This window comes from Pyrus communis, chromosome 1, assembly GCF_963583255.1.
Source record: "Pyrus communis chromosome 1, drPyrComm1.1, whole genome shotgun sequence".
Classification (NCBI taxonomy): domain Eukaryota; kingdom Viridiplantae; phylum Streptophyta; class Magnoliopsida; order Rosales; family Rosaceae; genus Pyrus; species Pyrus communis.
Window position 1 is genome coordinate 4,451,497 of NC_084803.1, and position 19,901 is coordinate 4,471,397.

General features: G+C 39.3%; 3 protein-coding genes across 4 annotated transcripts; 1 reads left to right on the forward strand and 2 right to left on the reverse strand.

Moving 5' to 3' along the window:
• Positions 1 to 2,382: 2,382 nt before the first annotated feature.
• On the forward strand, positions 2,383 to 4,997 carry LOC137713189 (putative cyclin-A3-1). Its single transcript, XM_068452460.1, has 8 exons — positions 2,383 to 2,839; positions 3,349 to 3,581; positions 3,670 to 3,745; positions 3,847 to 3,923; positions 4,036 to 4,069; positions 4,157 to 4,306; positions 4,387 to 4,521; positions 4,617 to 4,997. Exons 1-8 carry the CDS (start codon positions 2,516 to 2,518, stop codon positions 4,686 to 4,688), a joined length of 1,101 nt encoding a protein of 366 aa, XP_068308561.1. The 5' UTR covers positions 2,383 to 2,515; the 3' UTR covers positions 4,689 to 4,997.
• Positions 4,998 to 6,208: 1,211 nt separating this feature from the next.
• On the reverse strand, positions 6,209 to 10,328 carry LOC137742426 (WD40 repeat-containing protein HOS15-like). 2 transcript variants are annotated; one of them, XM_068482291.1, is made up of 14 exons: positions 9,893 to 10,328; positions 9,645 to 9,793; positions 9,209 to 9,545; positions 9,033 to 9,127; positions 8,897 to 8,943; positions 8,472 to 8,622; positions 8,324 to 8,387; positions 8,024 to 8,182; positions 7,822 to 7,943; positions 7,462 to 7,536; positions 7,229 to 7,282; positions 7,078 to 7,151; positions 6,771 to 6,845; positions 6,209 to 6,544 (listed from the first exon to the last, which is right to left on the reverse strand). In XM_068482291.1, the coding sequence occupies exons 1-14, from the start codon at positions 9,951 to 9,953 to the stop codon at positions 6,325 to 6,327; spliced, it is 1,683 nt and encodes a 560-aa protein (XP_068338392.1). In that variant the 5' UTR covers positions 9,954 to 10,328; the 3' UTR covers positions 6,209 to 6,324. The 2 variants fall into 2 exon arrangements, with proteins under 2 accessions (XP_068338392.1, XP_068338398.1); XM_068482297.1 differs by lacking the exon at positions 9,893 to 10,328 and having other exon boundaries at positions 9,209 to 9,553; positions 9,645 to 9,778.
• A 5,654-nt stretch (positions 10,329 to 15,982) lies between these two features.
• On the reverse strand, positions 15,983 to 18,414 carry LOC137748513 (cytochrome P450 81Q32-like). Its single transcript, XM_068488678.1, has 2 exons — positions 17,126 to 18,414; positions 15,983 to 16,731 (listed from the first exon to the last, which is right to left on the reverse strand). Exons 1-2 carry the CDS (start codon positions 18,029 to 18,031, stop codon positions 16,114 to 16,116), a joined length of 1,524 nt encoding a protein of 507 aa, XP_068344779.1. The 5' UTR covers positions 18,032 to 18,414; the 3' UTR covers positions 15,983 to 16,113.
• Between the last annotated feature and the right edge of the window lie 1,487 nt (positions 18,415 to 19,901).

The following is a 19,901-nucleotide window of genomic DNA, read 5'->3' on the forward strand; positions in this document are numbered from 1 at the left end:
TTTGCAATCCCGCTTAACTTCTATATGCCGGAGATGGGAGAGGGAGGTTTGGAGTAGTGCTTGAGTGGTGGCGCTGCACTGCATGTGGATACTATCTCGGTTGAATGGGTGTAGGAATTACAGAGTGTTTTTTGTAGCTGGGTGTAGAAAGAGTTTGGTTGGGTCTAAATAAAATTACCCAAAAAAATAAAAATAAATGTATTTAAAAAAAAAAAACCTTGCCATTTATTCGTTCCTCAAAATCCTATAAATTAAAAACATTGCGTCTGTGCATGAGTCGTACGTCAAAATCATTCTATTAGATGAGATTGCAAACACCTTTTTAATTATACAGAAATTCGGTGGACTAAACTAATTCCATTAACAAAAATTGATAAGGAACAACGAAAGTGGGATTTCTCAGCTCCATTCAATTTCATCCTCAGAAATTAGAGCCAATTTTTTATTTTTTATTTTCGGGTAAAAATGAATAAATTAAAGAAAAGCCTCATGTTGACCCTAAAAATTACAAAGCCTACGTGGCGCGTATGCCGAGTAACTAATGAGCTAACTACGTTATTCGGTTGATGCGGGGCATGCCAACTCATCGGCCGAGCTCCGCCGAGGAGTAAAATTTGTTGATGTTGCGTTGAGCGCGTTGCTGACTTCCTGAACTTGCGATTGCGGTCGAGGAAGGAACAAGTCTCGGCCTTCAGATTCTCGAGCTTGAAGACAAGGCTGCCAGTTCTGCAAAGTTCACGAATCGTTAGTGCCGGATTCGGTCACAGTGATTATATTCGTAAGAGTATAAGTACGTTGAATTGACATCAGACTATATGGACACAAGTACTCAAAGGAGACATATGTCTTGATGGTAAATGTGGTTCGGGTGTCAGAATGCCAAACTCTGAAACTCACTTGTGAGTATCTAATCATAAAATCACTCGGCGTTCAATATGACAAATGTCGTAACTCGTAACACCTTAATTCGCCGAGAAGGCTGATAAGATGACCTTTGCCAATAAGGATTCGAAAACCCTTCTCGACCGAGACTTGGATAGATAACCAGTCGCCCTCTGCGACAACAGTGCTATTTATCCAAACTGAAGATGTTCACCGGGTGCTGTTTATCCAAACTGAAGATGTTCACCGGTTGCCTTCACAGTGCTGTTTATCCAAACTGAAGATGTGTTGGCAGAAAAATAAAATAAAAAATCTCAAGATGTTTGAGAGGTTTGCGCAGGGTAATTTGTGTGTTGAATTGGAGGGTGTTTTTTCCCGCTACCATTGTATCTGTATTTATAGGACTAAAGTCCTTACTTTGCATGGTCAGATAATATTACAGAGTTTAATTGCAACTCTAATCCCTGAAGTTTATCCGCGTCAAAAGCCAAGCATATCCTCAGATTGTAGTTCGTGACTTCTAAAATAAAGCCTATCTAAGCTTCCACATCACACCGGAAAGGCTTCTGATCTCATAAAAAAACCCTCTATCAGAAGCCTTTTTAAAACCATTCGATCACTTCCATCACCATGCAAAAATAAAAACCTAGCCTACCTAGGTTTACTATGTCCATCATTACAAACCTCGCTTTTTCTAGGCTTGTCCCATCATCCAAAGCCATCACCTTTATTGTGGCATGCATCCTAACCCTATCTGAATGCATTTCAAATTCATTTTTAACTTCCATGTGCCTTTAGATATTCCAAATCAACTTAAACTGTACTGCTCGTTTAGGATATAATTTACATCATATTTATCTGGTAGAGGAAGATGTTAGGATAATTTATATTAAAAGATAATTATTATGATAAAAATTATAATATTATTCTTTAATAATGACAAAAATTATCTTCACTTTTTCATCCAACGATTGAGAGCTATGCTTACTCAACGGCCTTAATTGCACAGGCCAGTGGTGTAAATTTAGATCTAAACACCTCCGTAATAGGATTTTTTCCACAAAGATTTATCAATTCGAAAAGGTTAAAATCGTCAATTTAGCTTGTACAATCCTTTGTAATTTTCTCATCAGATGGCAGAAATGAGTGTCCACAAGGTCTATGAAACACATGGTGGCTGAGGAGAGAGAGTTGAAATAAATATATACAATTTTAATTTTGAAATAATATTGGCAAAAAAAAAAAAAAGAGTAAAATGTTATTACTTTTTTTTTTGTTGGAATGATGAGTCAAAATAGAATATTATCTTAACATTGAGAATAAATTTATTAATGTCTTAAAAACTTCGATAATTGTAAAATAAAAAAATATAGAAGAAAAAAAAAGCTTGATGAAAATTCAAGCAAAATTCTAAAATTTCAAAAAATTGAACAAAAATTGAAGCAAGGGCTAACCAAAACGTTTGGAAACAGCAGAAACCCAGAGGCGCCAACTTTACTTTTTCGAAATGGCGCTCTCATTTTACTCGCTACAAAACTCTCTCCTCCCTCACGTTCACCCCCCAAAACCCTCTTTCTCTCTCTGAGTCTCCGACCCAAAACCTCGGGAATCACAGATTCAAACAGCGCCAGCCATGGCGGACAAGGAGAACTACCTGCGCGTCACGAGGTCGATGAAGAGGGGGGCCGAGGCTGCAGTGACCCCGGAGCAGCCGGCCACCAAAAAACGCGTGGTGTTGGGAGAGCTCCCGAATGCCGTCGTTCCAGCGAATAAAGTGTCCGGGGCGGAGAAGCAGATCCAGAAACCCGGCGCCAAAGGCAAGGCGAAGAAAGCAGTGCCCCTGACCAAAACGATACGGCAGCCGGAGACGGCCAAGGACGTTGATGCGGCGTCGGATGACCCCCAAATGTGTGCGCCGTATGCTCGTGATATTTTTGAGTATCTTCAGAAGCTCGAGGTAAAGGGTTATCGAATTGCAGCTTTCTTTTTTAAATTAGAATTTATTGGAAAATGGGAACTGGGTTTTGTTGATTTTTGGGTTCTTAATTTATCTGTGGGTTCTGGTTGCATTGAAATTTGAATTAGGGATAAAGGCTTAAGCTTTCTGGTGATTAGTTTATGTCATTTTTTATTAGCCAAATATTAAGCTATAAATAGGGACTTCTGGAGTATCTGTAGTCTGGGCTTGGTTTGAAGTGGAATTTACTGGAAAATTGGAGGTGGGTTTTGTTAATTTTTGGGCTCTCAATTTACTAGTGGTTCTTCTGGTTGCTCTGAAATTTGAATTAAGGATAAAGGCTGAAGCTTTCTGGTGATAATTTATGCAACTCTTGATTGGCAAAAAGTTTGAAGCTTAATTTAGTAAGTCTCGTAGTCTCTGTATTTTGTTTTAGTTTGAATTGGAATTTGGGGTTAATTTGGGTTTTGGGGTATCTGGGCTAATGGTGATGATGGGTTAATATTCAGGCAGATGAAGATCGAAGACCTTCACCCAATTACATGACAAAGATTCAAAAGGATGTCACTGCCAATATGAGAGGAGTCTTAGTGGACTGGTTGGTTGATGTTGCAGAGGAATATAAACTCCTTTCTGACACTCTTTTCCTCACCGTTATGTATATTGATAGATTCCTATCTATGAATGTTCTCAACCGGAAGAGGCTTCAGTTACTCGGTGTTTCTTCGATGCTCATTGCCTCGTAAGTCCACGAATCAATGAAATTTTAAGTCATGTTTCTTATTGATAGAGATCCTAATTTGAAATCTTATGGTTAATGTGGCAAACAGAAAGTATGAAGAGATCAGCCCTCCGCATGTAGAACAATTTTGCTACATAACAGATAATACATATCATAGGGACGAGGTAAACTTTCGTATATCTTTTCCTCATCTTAGATTTTAATTTCTTGCATCTCATTCGGTTTTGTAATTGTAGAAGTTAGTTGATATTTATTTTCGTTGAAGGTGTTAACAATGGAGGCTGATATACTGAAGTCCTTAAATTTCAACTTGGGAAACCCTACAATAAAGACATTACTAAGGTAAGAAGTCTCGGTACTGTTGTTCTTGGACAGTTTTTATCATATTCTATTGAGGTGCTTAGTTTGACAGCTTATCGGACTGATTAACGTTCCTTCTTGTTTTGGTTTGCAGGAGATTCACTAGATTTGCTCACGAGAGCTACAAAGTAAGCAAAACCTCTCTGACACGGGAATGTGCCACTTGAGGGTCAGTTCATGTGAGAAGCTAATTAATTGCTTTGTGCTTTTTACAGGATCCTAATCTGCAGTTAGAATTTTTGGGATACTACCTGGCAGAGTTAAGTTTGTTAGATTATGAATGTGTTAAGTTTTTGCCTTCTTTGGTGGCTGCGTCGGTTACATTTCTCGCAAGATTTATGATCCGATCAAAGGACCATCCTTGGGTAAGTAACTCGTTGGAGAATTTTAACATCATTCAACTCAAAGTATTGAAGGCAATTGCTGAGTCATTTGCTTCTTGCAGACTTTGTCCCTGCAACGATATTCCGGATATAAACCAGCTGATTTGAAGGAATGCGTTCTTCTCATATACGACTTGCATTGTAGTAAAAGAGGAGCGTCTCTACAATCCATAAGAGGAAAGTACAAACAGCATAAGGTATATTCAGGCTAAAATGTTTAACCCTACTGATTTTGATTTCATTTTCCACACCAGAGAGGGATGTTCTGAATTGCATTGTTTTCTTGAAACAGTTCAAATGCGTCGCAACCATTTCTTCTCCTGCAGAAGTACCATCTAACTATTTTGAAGATCCGAAAGAATGATTATTCGAGTACAAGAAGACTACGGTTTAACTTTAGCTGCGAGATGAATCCGGGAGGCAGTTAGTTTGTCAAAATCCGTTCTGGTGATGCCGATGCTCACGTTAATCGTTGTGATATAATTTCGTAGGGTTTCAACTCTCAATGGTTTTGCTTAGATAGTCCCCACTACAACTAGGGTTTTAATTTTCTTTGATCGTAGATTATTTGTTAGTCGAGAGAAGTTAGATGAGCAGGTTGATGCTGAATGGGTGTGAAAGCTTGTAATATTCCTCGTGTTTTCAATCTCTAGAAATTTAGAAATGGTGTTTATAAATCCCAGTCTCATATTTTATCTTTTGTTCCTCCTTTTGTTTCACTCGCATTCTGCTTGATAGATTTGAATCAGGCAATTCAACACAACAAGCTACACGTAATTGCAGACCTCGGTGTAGACAAGTTTACTACAATAGCGCCCTCTGCATTCAAGTTCTAATTCCGTGTTTTGATTAAATGATAATATCGCTTGAATAAGTAGGGTTAATGCTATTTATTCTTGAAATAGCATCATTCCATACTTGAATTGTGAATTAATAATAGAGTGGAGTGGTGTTGTATTTCCACCCTTCATAAAAAGTGAAAAAGCACATAAACTCTTTCCTCACCCACCAATATTCCCAAAACAACCCCACATAATTTTTTGTTAGATTTAAAAAAGTTATATAATTTTAAAAGGCAATTATTATTGAGACCTTACTTAGTTACAACAATGGAGGATGGGTGCCATTCTCGCTGACGTGAATTTGTTCTCATCATCTCTTTACACCCCAACCAAACCACCGTCGACACCCCCAAACCCTAAGCCCAACTGCACTACCCCCCAAAACCCCATCTCAAACGTACCAAAACCCTCAAAACCATGCCACACCGACACCCAATCCCCCGCCTAAGTCGCCAACCATCGCAATACCACCACGCCTCAAAACTGCTCTAGCGTAGAATCTCTATCATTATCTACTTTAATATAAATCTTATGTAGAATCTTCCATGCAATCCTATGTGAAAACCTCGTGACGAGAATTCTAATAATTCACTCAATATTGTGTTCGCCTTCCTCCACTTTGGTTCCTTGGTAACCAAAGAATACGAAACCAGTAAATGCAAGGATGGGAAAACCAAAACCACCAGATCCTATTGCAATGACAGATACAAATACAATTCTTCACAAGGATTCTTCATTGTATTGGAATGTTCATTAGGCGAAAGCAATCGCCAACTTCTCACTATGATGTTTTAGTTTCCAAATCTTTTAAAGTATACAACTCATAATTATGTGGCAAAACTTGATTGGTTGGTCTTTACATCTTTGGAGGTCATTTTACACAAATATGACTTTGCCAATAAAATTATTATTTCCAAGTGGGTGAGAAAATAAGACAATAAAGTGAGCTTAGTAGCACTCTAATTATATTAAGTGACACCTGAAAAAATCGACCGTTTTGATGTCATTTAACGCATACAATCCAGAAATAATGGGTAATCGGTGAGAAATTTAAGATGTCATATATTAAGATACAAAGCTTAAATATTCTATGTTACAATCCAACATGTCCCAAAAAATTAAAATAAAAGTTCAAGTTAAATCATAAAAGTTGAAGTTCTACATTCGGAAATCCATGACACATACAATGTTGTTAGCAAAACATGCCGCAACCTTATCGCCTTCCTTGTTCCAACAAACTTCAAATATCCCACCATTTCCTGTGTATGTTTTTACAATTTTGCCTTCCTTCACGGACCATATGTGCATGCACTTATCCATTGATCCACTCGCCAAGTACTCACCATCTGGGCTGAATGCAACAGAGTATACCGGATCCCTAGGATTGTCATAAGGACGGTCAGTAGATTGCAAATACAACAAGTTAACAACGAAAACATTACATTCTCATCGACAAGTAAACATAACGCTATGCTCAAATATGAAAAATTTACAAGTGGCATTTGTGTTTGTTGGTTTGAAATTGAATTCATTTTGCCTCATTTTGTTTTCAGGTTTAATACAGTAAGGACTGTTAATAGCCATATTGTACGGCTAGGAAGTACCTGTGGCCATCGAAGCTGTAGAGAAGTCTCCCTTGTTCCACATCCCATAGTTTTATAGTCGAGTCAAAGGAAGCGCTGGTCCACATAAAATTTTGAGGAACATAAGGAATGTATAAATAAGGAAACAGCATCTACCCTTTTAAGCCAATGACAGAAACAAACGCATGAGTAATCATGCATGCAGAAACACATAGAAAAGACACTTAACAACTGTTCACCACTACAAATCATGTAATATGATTAAACCAACAAGAATGCAAGTACTTTGGCTCCATTTCCAAGCATTCCAAAGGAGCCGCAGATTTACCTTGCTAGCACTAACTGCTGATTGGGATTATTTGTGCCTGGTCCTGTAGGACTCCACCGTATAGTATATATCTCCTGAAAATAATGCATCCATCACAAATTGTGACCTGGGATACTTTTCAACAAATTCACAAACAGAAACAAGCAGGTACCTTAACATGTTCCTTCAAATCATGCAAATATTTGTCCTGCTTCGTACTCCATATCTGCATGAAAAGATGAGTTTTCAGGACATTCAAGAAACCGACAATAATGAGAAACCCTTGAAACAAACTGTTTTGTATTAAGGAGACATTAATAGGGTGTCAAGTTTCAACATATTGTAATCATGCAACGTTACAGACTGGACGTTTGAAAAGAAAAGCATGTTAAATTTCTAGTTCACCTTAGCGGTATAATCATCAGAGCAAGAAGCCAACAAGGTCCCAGTTGGATCCCACTTAATAGCATTAACTTCACCCTGAAACAGTAAAACTATATCAGAATAAGCCAAGTGTATGTAGCTCTTGAAATTCATGCCTCCTCAAGTTATTTTATTTCACACATATGCCTTAATGGGCAGCATCAAATGTATCATGACTCATCAGGCACTCGCTCATAATATCCTAAACCTTAGAATGGGCTGAGCAGAGTTCTAATTGGTCTATTTTATAACTGTAAACATTGTGTTTAATTCAAAAACTGATGCAGTAACTAAAAAGCAAGGAGAAACTAGAAGATTGGTTTGTTGAATTATAGAACAAACCTGATGCCCTGAGAAAGTTTTGATTGGTTGGTTCTCTCCAACCTTGCAAACATGTATCAGAGTATCGGTGGAACATGTTGCAAAACAAATATTGTTCCGCCAATCAACATCCAGGGTTGGAGCTGAAAAATAATTTGTGGCTTGCTTAGCATATTACAGAAATTGAAATTGAACAAACCAACCCTAGAAGGGAGTGCAGTACCTGAATGAAATTCAAACTGCTGTTTCCATTCTCCGCTCTTTATGTCCCAAACAATTGCTGTTTTATCCACGCTGCCACTCAAAAGATAATCACCCTTCTTGTTCCATTTCAGAGAAAAGATTGGGCCTTTATGTCTGGTTAATGTAGTCTTTAACTCTCCTGCATAAAAATCTCATCAGTAATTAGAAGTAATGTTAAGAAGAACCTAGGGATAAGTGCATGCTATTTAAAATCAACTTGACATTACATTAACCAGACTTTACTCGCAAGCATGTTCCGACGGTTAACATAACAACTCACCATCTTTACTCCAAATTCTTGCTTGTCCATCATAAGAACCTGTTGCAAGCAATGTCCCATCACCCTACAAAATGACGAATGTTTTAGCAAATATATAATGCGAGATAGTCATGTCAGGTTTTCAACTACAGAAGGTGATAAAACTCACATTCCAATCAAGTGTCGTCACATCCTTGCTTTTCTCATTGGCTCTACCTTTGAAATGCTTCAACACTGCAACATTTGCAGGTTCATTTTGCATGCTAGATCCACAACTGCCATCTGCAATGGTCCAAATTCGCGCAGTTGAATCTCCAGACCTACACAAAGAATATACATCTTCCATGTTTATGCGTCTGCCCTGACCCTTTATCTTACAAAGCTGTTGGCGTGAGTTGTTTTAGCTAAGGAATGTAATTATTAATTTATTTGTTTCCTTGTGGGATTTTATTTCCTATTACTATATGGTTCCACTCCTAAATTTAGCAAAAACAACATCTCAACTCAAGCCACTTTTTTTCGAGTCGTTAAGATAAAACACAATATAAATCATTTGATGCTAATCTGCCCGGTTATGAAAGACAATATACTCACCCAGATGCAAGAAGGGAACCTGATGGACTCCATGCACAAGCAAAAACCTGCCAGGAATAAAGTAACAAGTTACTTCAATCATACTTGATGAATTGAAAATTCTAAGAAAATGTACAATGCAGGGATATATCCAAACCTCAGAGGTATGGCCTTCTAGAACTGTTAAATCGCGACTTGGAATTTCACAAGGCAAGGATGTTGAGATTGGAGTTATATCCATTGGTTCCACCCCTATTTCAAATTCATGTACGACTTAAAGTCTTAAACTTTACAATTGGGAAGCTAAAACAGATATAAAGACGCGAAATTTACCTCCAGAAGTTTCATTTTCTTCAGGTTCCAACTTCTCCATCAAATTACAATCCTCCTCGTGTGTCTTCTCCTCAACTTTACCAATTTCTTGCTCTCTATCCTTCTCCAGCTTATCGTCTCCATCCTCCTCTTCTTCTTTTTCCTTATCTCTCCTCTCCTCCTCTACTTCCCTCCCATTCTCCCTTCCACTTTCCTCCTTGCTCGCATTCCTCTCATTCGCCGTGGCGTTCATCCTATCCTTCTTCTCCCTCACCATTTTCTGCAACTGGTATGCATCTTTCGTGATAAGATCCAACGGTTGCAGAAACGACAAATCTTCCTCCATCTCGGCATCACTCTGTAAACCTAACACAGCAACACATCAGCCCCAAATTCCACACTTCCAAATTCCGAAACCACGAAATTCAACGACGAATAAAAAATAAAAGCTACTTACATTGCTGCTCAAGTCCGCCTCCAGCTCCAGAAACTGAAGCCCTTTCTGGAGGAAAGTAACGAGCGCTCCCGGCGGAACTACATTTCCGTCGATCGAGCTTTTATCGATTCCCGCCTCGAATCCGAAAGCGTAAGCTGAGTGCGTGAAACCTGAAGAAATCGAGGAGCTAAATCAGTGAGCTTCGGAACAATTCGTAGCCAGAAAAATGAGTAATTGGAAGCAAAATTGGAGAGGGAAAAGAAGCAGACCTGATTCGTGGAGGTAGCGGAAGACCAAGTAGTTCAATTCGGTGGAACTGAGGGAAAGCATCGCCGGAAAAGTTCAAAGCTCAGCCTTCAAACCCTAGGGTTCAGGTGAAACCGCCAGTCCACCGCCTGAGTTGTTGTAACTCTCTTTTATTTTGGTCAGAGTTGTCGTAACTTACTGGCTGTGCAGAGAGAGGGATGGCCGTTGAGGGGCTGTTTGTGAAAGTGTCACGTGTTTTAACTGTAAGTAATAAATAAGGAGCGTATCTGGCGCGGCTGGGCGCTTGTCAGAGCAGACCATTAGCCCGATGGACCGGCTACTTTCCCATCCCAATACCCCCAGCTGCAAACTCCTGCCTATGCCGGAATGTGGGCTGAGGGAGTCCGAGCGAGAGGCCCGGCTCGAATTAGTGGCCCAAGAGCTTGAGGGCTGTATGATGTGTGGCTGATGTCAGGGTGACCGGGCTCGAATTTGTCCATTTTTCTTTGTTGGAATCTGGAAAAAGAATGCATGCAGGGAATTAAGCCCTCGAATTAAACCACAAGAATTGCAACACAATATGATTTAAAGCTTAAGAACACAAGATAGTGATAGAAACATCACTTCGATTCGAGATTGAGAGCTCAAGCTCTCAACTTCAATGGTAGGACCTCGCACCATGCATCGATGCCGCATGCAAGGCTATGGTTGGGTTCCTTGAGTTCCAAGGATTTCAAAAATATTATTTTTGAGCTTGATTTGTTGAAGGTTTGAAGAGGAAGGACGAAGATAGCTCACGAGAGTGAGCTCGAAAAGAGGGAGAGAAAGAAAGAAAAAGGAAGAGAGAGAGAGAGAGAGAGAGAGAGTGAGTGAGAGAGGAAGAACCGGTCAAATGAGGGGAAAAAGGGAAAAGGTGATGGGGATGTTGATGGATTAGGTGAGGAAAAAATACTAATATTTTATTTTCTATTGCTATGACTATTCAGTTTAGGGGTGGAGATGCAAAAGACAATTACTGTTTATTAAAGGCAGTTATTGTTCACCAGGTGAATTCAATAGTGAGTTGCCCTAGGGGCATTTGTAACACTGGAGTTCTCTTAGTTATGTTGTAGTTGAGCGACGGCAGCTAGCATGGGGTTTTGGTTGGGTTGGGCCCACCTTGCATACAAAAAATTTGGGTCCGATTAACTCTACGCTAGAAGGATTTAGAAGATTGGGCCAAAGTTTTTAGGTTCCTTTTACAGTTGGGCCAAACTTTAAACTAAAGAAAATAATTGCGGGTTTAGGCCAGCTAGACATAAAAAATTTGGCCTAATCGGATAATTGTTCGTCGGGGTCATAAGGTATTCAAGAGATAGTCATGTGACAAAAAAATTCGAATTTAGGGCTGGTTTGGTACTGCTGTGCTTTGAAAAAAGCTGCTTCTGTTATGCTGTGAGAATAAGCAACTGTGAAATAAAGCAGCAGAGTGTTTGGTAAACTTTTTTGTAAAAGTGTTTTTGGAAAAAAAAAAAGTAGTATGATAGTGTTTAGTAAACTTTTATGTAAAACAGCTGTGATTGTGTGAAATGACCAAAAAGGTATAGTACTAGATGTGATATGACAAGCCACGACATCATTTGCTAGCAACCTCTTCACCTTCGACATCCTCTCCTTCCTCATCTTCTCATTCCACATGGTCGTCGAAAATGGGACCCACCTCCTCACCTCATTTGTCAACCGTGACCCTTCTCTCCTGCCTCAACCTCGCTGGCGCTGACAATACCAACCATCGCTCTCCCATATCTTCAGTCGAGTCCCTTTCTCCGATCTCTCTCCGCTACCGACACCTCCCATTTCTTCACCTCACCCGCGTCGAAACCTTAGACAACGATTTCTTATCCGGCAATGACGACGACGCTCACTCCCTCTTCGGCCCCAATCAGATCGCCCCAATCCTCATTTTCTCCTCCTCATCTCACTCCACCTCCAAATTAGGGTTTAATGGAACTTACGAGACTAGGGTTTCTGAAATTGTGCGCTCCAGTCTCACGTTCAAGGCTGAGAAATTCACCATTTTTGATGACAGAGCTAGAGGCAGAGATGGAGACGGAGAAAGGTGGCGATGAAGAAGTTGATGATCGGGTCGTCGATTTGCAATTCTTGATCAACGGATTGGAGCTGGGTTGGCGGGACGTGGTGACATTGTTCTTCCTCCTGAAAGTGCGAGGAATCAGGAGAAACTTTGAAAATAAGCCACTTTTTGAAGCTGCTTCTTGCAGCTTCCACCTTTTAGCTTTTTTTTCATCTGAAACTTTGAAAAAAAGTTGGTTTGGAGTGTTTACCAAACACCAAAAACTCTCTCAGCTTTTTTTCATACCAGCTGTTTTTAAAAATCACCTTAACTCCAAGCCATATCTTTAACTTTTGTGATGAAGTCTGTTAAAATTTATGATCGATTGATTAAAGATGTCCTAAAACTACACCCCAAATATCTATAAGAGGTTGATCTAAGCTCTTTTGCTTCCAAGTCCATCCAAGAATTTCAAGACGTAGGCTTTCCATGCATGGCTCGTATGCAGAGATATTAGTACCAGTCACGGTGGCGTATAAGACAAGCAAAAAATGGTCGTCAGAGCTTGAATCTTTGAATAAATGGGTGGATGCCATTTCGCGGCGCTTCATTCGGAAGGAAAGGAATTCTCAAATAAAGTAAAAACTTTGGAAAAGACTCGAGCACGCATGATTTGATCACTCAAATTAATCCTCTAGTTTAAGTAAATAATTGAGAAATATTATAATTTATCTGTCTCCTTAAATAACAAAGAAAAATTAAAAAAAGATTTGAATTATTGTATAGTTCCATATTCGTATGGTAACCTTTTCCATGAAGAAGGAAAGTCCTTGTCCTTGGATGCATATGATGATGATGATTTCACACTTTCCAATGTTGTAAAAAGCAACATATATATTTTTAGAGTGATACTTTTGATATCATGTTTTTATATTATATTTCTATACCGTCTTAGGTGATATCTGATGTGAACAGCTACATCATTTAAAAAATTTGCAAAACCCAAGAAAATGAAAGAGAAAAACTCATTGTATACTACAATCATCATTTAATTAATTAGCTTTTCTTAATTATTAGTTTATTAAATAATGAACTAAATTAAAAAATCTGATTAATTCAAATGATGTGACTGTTTACATCAAATGTTACCTAAGGTGGTATGAAAATGTAGTACAAAAACATGGTATGAATAACATTACTTATATTTTCATGAGAAATTGTTCAGTGTTAGAAACACGACCCATTTCACATTTTATAATACAATTATTTGAAATTGACTGTTTTTTAAATTTAATTAATTGTATTTAATCGTGTTTGCGAAACACTGAAGAATCTCCTATATTTCTTCCTATATTAAGTAGCTAGGGAGAGAATAACATTGACTACCTTCCAAAGCCGACAAGCACAACCCGTCCGGACAACTAGCATAAGATATGGCCAACTTCGCTATACTGTATTTTAGGGTTTCTCACCTTCGTCCTTCTAACTTTTATTCTTCATAGTTTGGTCCATGAACATTTACAATTGCCTTTAATTAGGACAATTTGTCACACTCTTTTATGAAAGTTGATAAAAATAATCGTGTGGCGTGACATAAGATGTAGGTAAAAACAAATAGACTTTTTCTATCTATAAAAAAATTGGTTGCACCCCTTCATTCTTCTTCTATTTCTCAGCGTTTTTCTAATATTTTTGTAATTAAAGTGAAAAAGCAAACTCAATAACAACATGATGTTGTAATCTATTTTGCATTGGTTAGAATGCGCATACAAAGTAATCACATATAGGGTTGAGTGATTGAAGAAACAAAATAAATCTGCAAAATGATATACAACCAATTATGTCGACTGATAGAAGATGAAAACTAATTCACATCAACCGATCAATTGTTGGTTTGAAAAATCAATAAGCTACTTACAATAAATCCATTTAGTGTTTGCTATATTCCTTGTATCCCCTTCTATTTGTGCAAGTGTATTTCCTCTTAGTTTAGTGCATTTGACAATTACCAACCGATATGTCGGCACTGCGCAGTTTCGCCCAAAACTCCACCCAATCCGCATCCAAGGCAAAGTCACCCGATTGATGTCAATTTCTATAACAAACGTCACTGTTGTCCTCATTAGATGCACTTTATATAGTTCAGGACAAAATTGCGACGAGAAATAATCTAAGAACCAAAGTGAAACCATTCCAAAAGTCAAGGAACACAATTGCAATTAACCCTTAGTTTAATAGAATAGGAGAAAAAATAACCTTGGCTTGGAGTGGAGTGAGATGCATGAGTGCCTTGTTTTAGGGGACTGGAAAGCCTGGGAGGGTTTCTGACCAGAAAAAGAAAGCCAGGAAAAAGAGTTCTCGTGAAAAACAAAGAAATATTATACAAAACAAAGGAAAAGCAAACAAAAAATGTGCTCTCGTGGGAAGCGTCCCTTGTTTGCAGGGTATACTCAATTGCACCACATGTCACCTTTTATTTTCCCCTCTCTCTCTCCCCCGCTCTCTCTCTATCTCTAGTCTCAACACTTCCAAACATAGCCATGCAGCTTTTCCACACTTTGCCTTTCTGAAACTCCCTCTTCAGACCCCTCCTCTTTTCATCTCTCCTCTCAGACCTGAAAGTTGAAACCCCACAAGCCACAGTTATGCAATTTCAGAAGTTCGTGGTACTAATAGTCTTGGTCTTTCTCCCAATGCTGGTTTCCGGGGACAGGGAAAACACAATGCAACTTGGTTTGCGCAAGCAGCACTACTTCTCGTTGTCACCGAATAAGCAAGCAGAGAAGGAACAAGAGAATAATAAGCAGCAGCAGCGGCGTTTGAATTCAAAGCACTCGTTGGAGGCCTTCTTTTCAAGCAAGAGGAGAGTTCCTAACGCTTCAGATCCTCTCCATAATCGTTGAGGAATTAATGTGAAGAAACAAAACAAATTAACATTTTGAAGGTACAACTACTCATTTTGTCAACTTCATCAGGCTTCGTCGGTAAATGGTTTTTCTTAACGGACGTTGGTTTAGACAGTTGGCTAAGTTAGTACTGTGCCCACCTATTTTAATCTATTTGGTTGTTTAGTATACGAAATTATTGTGTAAATTGAACTTGTTAATTATATTAGCACCTTAGGGCCCCTACCCCTTTAGAAGCCTGAACTGAACCTGAAAGTGCCTGTTTCTTTTCTGGATTGTCCATTTCTGTCCTTTCCAGTTCTCTAATTTTAGGTCCTTTTCAGGATATGCAATGTACCAGTGAGAGATCAGTTGTTATATGTCGTCTGATACTTGTTATAGTAGCCACGATTTTACCCGCATTTGCAATTTTTTGCTACTCCCATGTGTCTTCAACTTCAACGGCATCTTATTATCCTTAAACTTTCACGGATGTATTGTTATTGTTTTATTCATGTCAATAAAATAAAGGACTAAGCTATATTTTACAACCTTAACTTTGAACCACTAATAAATTTCTTTGGCACAATGTCATACATCAACTGTCATACATCAACCTACGAACTTGTTGAGTAAAAGTCCTTCTTCATGTATATAAAGTTAGGGTAGTGTTATCCACACATTTTTGTTAATTTTTGTCATTTAATTTAAAAAAAAATTATTAAAAATGAAATAAAATGTGTGAATAACAGCAATCCTAAAATTATTATATTAGTAGATTTTACGAGAAATTCACATAAAGATGATAAGGATTGTTATTAAAACACTTATTTTTACTTCGATTTCACATACTCTCTTCATTTTCGACTATTAGATCAAATAAATTTAAGAAAAACAGAAGACAGAAATTAATAAGTCGATATTACACCCCCAAAATAGTAAGCTGGTTGTATTAGTTGTATCCTGAATGCCGTTGGCATTTGTCCGTTAAAAAAAAAAAAAAAATAAAAAAAAAAAAAAAATAAATCTCCCTTGCTTTGAGAAGCAAATTTGAAAATTGCCTTTTGACCGTTGAAATCTGTACGGATCATCCGATCATGGATGGATCAATCAAGAAAAGAAAAAGCACTTTTGAATGACAAGGAAACTTAACCCACTGTTTTGAGTCTTTGACAGATTCAACTGCAAGAATTATAACTTTGAACTTGATTATTACAATCAAACCATATATATTGATTAACTATCAATCAAAGCAAAGGAAATAATCTAGCACTAGTATTGTGCTTTGGACTTTATGGTCCAATTTTTACATGGAAGATAGCATGATTGGGCGTGGTTTGCAAATAGCCTCCAAGGGCTTGACCCTTGGCATCGTAAGCCCCAAGCCCTCACTCATGTCCACCTCCTCTTCACCAATCCTCTCCCACTCAAACGATTGAACCAAGCTTCCCAGCGCCAACCCAATCAACCGGTTCGCGAGGCCAGCCCCAGGACACCCTCGCCTTCCAGCCCCAAATGGAATCAGCTTATACCCTTCGGACCCCTCACCGCTCCACCCTTCAAACCTTTCCGGCTTAAACTTTTCGGGGTCCTCCCATATCTCAGGGTTCCTGTGGATAGCCCACGCATTGATCACCAGCATTGTGTGACGTGGCACGTCGAATCCCCCTACCACGCAGTCCTCTGAGTTTTCATGAGGCACTAGAATTGGAAACGAAGGGTACAAACGATGCGTTTCGTTGATCACATTTTGTAAGTAGCTCAGGTTTGGCAAGTCTTGCTCTTTCAACAGACGATGATCTGGTCCAATCTTGGTGTCTATCTCGGCTCTTAATTTCTCCATTGCATCCGGATGGTTTAGCAAGAGTGCCATTGCCCATTGTAGGGCTGTTGATGTTGTGTCTGTCCCAGCTACCAGCAACACCTACGATTAGTATTTGATTAGTAGACATTTATAATTCAAAGGGAGAGATTCCGTTTTATCATCGACGATACACACCTGTGACGTGACTTGGCCACCTATATCAATGTACAAACGCGTGGTTCCGTGACCATATGACGAAAGATGCATACAAACAGATGTATACACACGGTTACACATAATCACTCAAATATTTGATCAATGCATCTACCTATATCAAGTTCATGTGGACAGGGATGGGCATTCTATCCATGATTTTTATTATGAAAAGTTCATATTTAATATCGACTACGAATTTGATATCAAATTAGGAAGAACCATGGTGTGTTTAGCCTAAATTTTCACTTAACTAGAGCACTGCCGTATATAAAAAAAGTTGCAGGATTATGTAATTTACCAAAATGATTCCCTTGACGATTTCGTCGGTGTATAATTGGGGCTCTGTTTGTTGTAGCGCCAAAAAGTTGTCGATCATCAATTTCTTCACCTCTTGGCCGTTCGATTCAAAACCCGCCGCCAAAATCCCACGGCGCTCCTCAATCAAACTCTGCAAGAAGCCGTCCATCTTTTTCATTAGCCTCACCATCTTCTTCTCCAACCCTGTCGCATCCGTCCACTGCAAAACCGGAAAAAAATCTCCCAAATTCGTCGCCGCCGATAAGTGCACCGCCTCCCTCATCACCTCCCGGAAATTCTTTGCCTCCTCGTCCGCTGCCACGTCTTCGCCGAAGTACCGCTTCCCCCCCACCGTCATCGTCATCACGTTGAACGCAAGCTCCGTGAATTTGGACTTGAGCTCGACCTTTGACTTTTTCATGATCTGGGTCAGTAACAGACGGACTTCCCCTTGCCGGACGCTGGAAAACGCGGCGAGGCGGGAGGAGGAGAAAATCTCGAGAGTCATGATGCGGCGGAGGTTACGCCAATGGTCGCCGTAGGGAGCCGCCGCGACGGTTGTGAAGTTGTAGTGGAAGTGTTTTCCGGCGAGCAGGCTTGGGCGGTTGGCAAAGGCAACGTCGTGCTTGGTGTAGCATTCTTCGGCGGCAGAAGGGGAGGAGACCAAGAGGACTGCGCGGGAACCCCATTGGAGGAGGATGATTTTACCCAAGTTTGAAGAAAGGGATTGGAGGGTTCGGTGGACTGGATGTTTGAGGAGGTGGAGGTGGCCGATGATTGGAATAGATGGCGGGGAAGGGGGTAGATTCGTAAATTTGGGTTTTGGTTTCATTTTGGTGAGAAGGAAGGTGAGGAAGATGGCGATGAGAGCTGAAGTATACCAGAAGAAGGGCGACTGTTCTTCCATCTTTTGATTGATTGATTTTTTTGGTGAAATGTTGAGTTTTGATTAATTTTCAGTGTTTTTGGTCTTTTTCTTTAGTTTTAATTTGAGTTTTCCTGCATAATTTTTAAAGATTTTGGCACTTGGTAAGCGGCAATCGATAAAAAGCAGACAAAAATAATGTAAAGAAATCAAAATTATTTGAGTGCGAGATAAGGGATAAAGTTGAGGAGCTAGAGAAAAGACAAAAGGCAGACACTTGTTCTTGGACAGAGCCGCTGTGGAACTTTTTTTATTTAAATTTCAACATTGTTTAGAAGCAAAAGCATTACTTTTGAACAAAAGTACTTTTTAAAGAAGCAAGCCCAACAAGCCCGTACTTTCTAGAGATGTAATCCCGAGCAAGCCCACATTTTCCTTGGGCAAGTGTTTGTTAATGGATACATTGTATAGCCATCATCCTTGTCTCTCAGTTTTTTTTTTTTTTTTTTTTCCTGGTTGTCTCTCAGCTTAAATAATATATAGATTATGCACTCCTCAAACTGGAAATGAAGCAAAGGAGAATCAAGAAACGAAAATAAACAAATGCGCATGACATTCTTCGGCGATGGAAAGCGAAATGACCAGGACTCCACTGGAAACCTACCGGAGAAATAGAAGTTTGCCGTGTTCGGAAGAAAGAGATTGGAGGGTGCGGTTGATTGGTTTCCGGAGAAGATGGAGGTGGCCAATTATGGGAAGAGACGGCGGGCATGTGTGAATTTAGCTATGTATGGTGAAGATGATGGTGATGAGAGTTAACTGTACCATATTAGGTTTTTCAGATTGATGCGTGAATGCAAATTTTACGATCTGATGGTGGTGGTGAGTTTATGAGTAGTATTTTTTTTGAAAAAAAACAAAATTAATGATCATGGTATCTTGCATTGTGCTTCATGTCCATATACACAGACTCCAACATAATGGAATGACTGGAAGGAAACAGACTTTGAAACTCATTATGAGCCGTGTTTTCCTTTTGTTCATTTGGGTTCTTGGACTCTTGCACCTCTTTCTCCTGATGATAGGAATGTAATAGATAGTAAATGTGCATATAAGATTAAACGAAATTCTGATGGATCTGTAGCGAAGTATAAGGCTCGATTGGTAGCTCGTGGGTCTAGTTAATAAAAAGTTTTGGATTATAATGAGACTTCTAGCCCTGTTTTGAGACATACAATATTTAGTCCAAATATGACAAGGATCTAATTCATAAGGTACAAGAAATAGTCTTCTGTGTCTAGAAGTTGTACAAAAGCATAGTACAAGGCTATGGCACATACAACAGCTGATGTTGCTTCAGTCTTGAATTGGGATACCCAGTTAATGTTGGAGGGAGGGTATTAGGTACATAAGGGCATTTGCCACGTCAGCGTATTGTTGTAACTAGTGGCTAGAAGATTGCCTACTTTTTAAAGCTAGGATATGAGAGTATATTACAAAATCAGTGTTCTAAAAATCGGTCTAGACGGTGCCTAGGCGTTAGGCGGTGGAGCGCCGACAAGATTTATGCCAAAGCGTTCATTAAATCGGGTGGGAGTTAGTCTGCCGCCTTGGCGCTATCTAGGTGGTCTCGTAAGAACCTCGACGGTTTTCCATCTCACTGCGATCTGACAAGAAGAGAGAAAGGGCATTGGAAATTTTGGCGATACATACAAACCCCATTGATCATTCAAAGAATCCACCTCAGATTTCTTCTTCTGCTTGACCAGCGGGCCACGTTGATGTTGTTTGATCGTTCGAAATTTTGGGATGAAAGTTGAGGGTTAGCGGGGAAGAGGTCTGATGATAGGAAATGCCTGTTGAGAGAAGAGAGCACGCATCTTCTCTTTGTTGAAAAAAGAGTGAAGGCGAC

Coding starts and splice junctions, on each gene's coding strand:
- LOC137748513 (XM_068488678.1), bottom strand. CDS start 18,031: ATGGAAGAACAGTCGCCCTTCTTCTGGTATACTTCAGCTCTCATCGCC. Junction 16,732..17,125: donor TCGTCAAGGGAATCATTTTG/GTAAATTACATA, acceptor TACTAATCGTAG/GTGTTGCTGGTAGCTGGGAC.
- LOC137742426 (XM_068482291.1), bottom strand. CDS start 9,953: ATGCTTTCCCTCAGTTCCACCGAATTGAACTACTTGGTCTTCCGCTAC. Junction 9,546..9,644: donor AGGCGGACTTGAGCAGCAAT/GTAAGTAGCTTT, acceptor TTAGGTTTACAG/AGTGATGCCGAGATGGAGGA. Junction 6,846..7,077: donor CAGCAGTTAGTGCTAGCAAG/GTAAATCTGCGG, acceptor TATGTGGACCAG/CGCTTCCTTTGACTCGACTA.
- LOC137713189 (XM_068452460.1), top strand. CDS start 2,516: ATGGCGGACAAGGAGAACTACCTGCGCGTCACGAGGTCGATGAAGAGG. Junction 3,746..3,846: donor ATACATATCATAGGGACGAG/GTAAACTTTCGT, acceptor TTTTCGTTGAAG/GTGTTAACAATGGAGGCTGA. Junction 3,924..4,035: donor ACAATAAAGACATTACTAAG/GTAAGAAGTCTC, acceptor TTTGGTTTGCAG/GAGATTCACTAGATTTGCTC.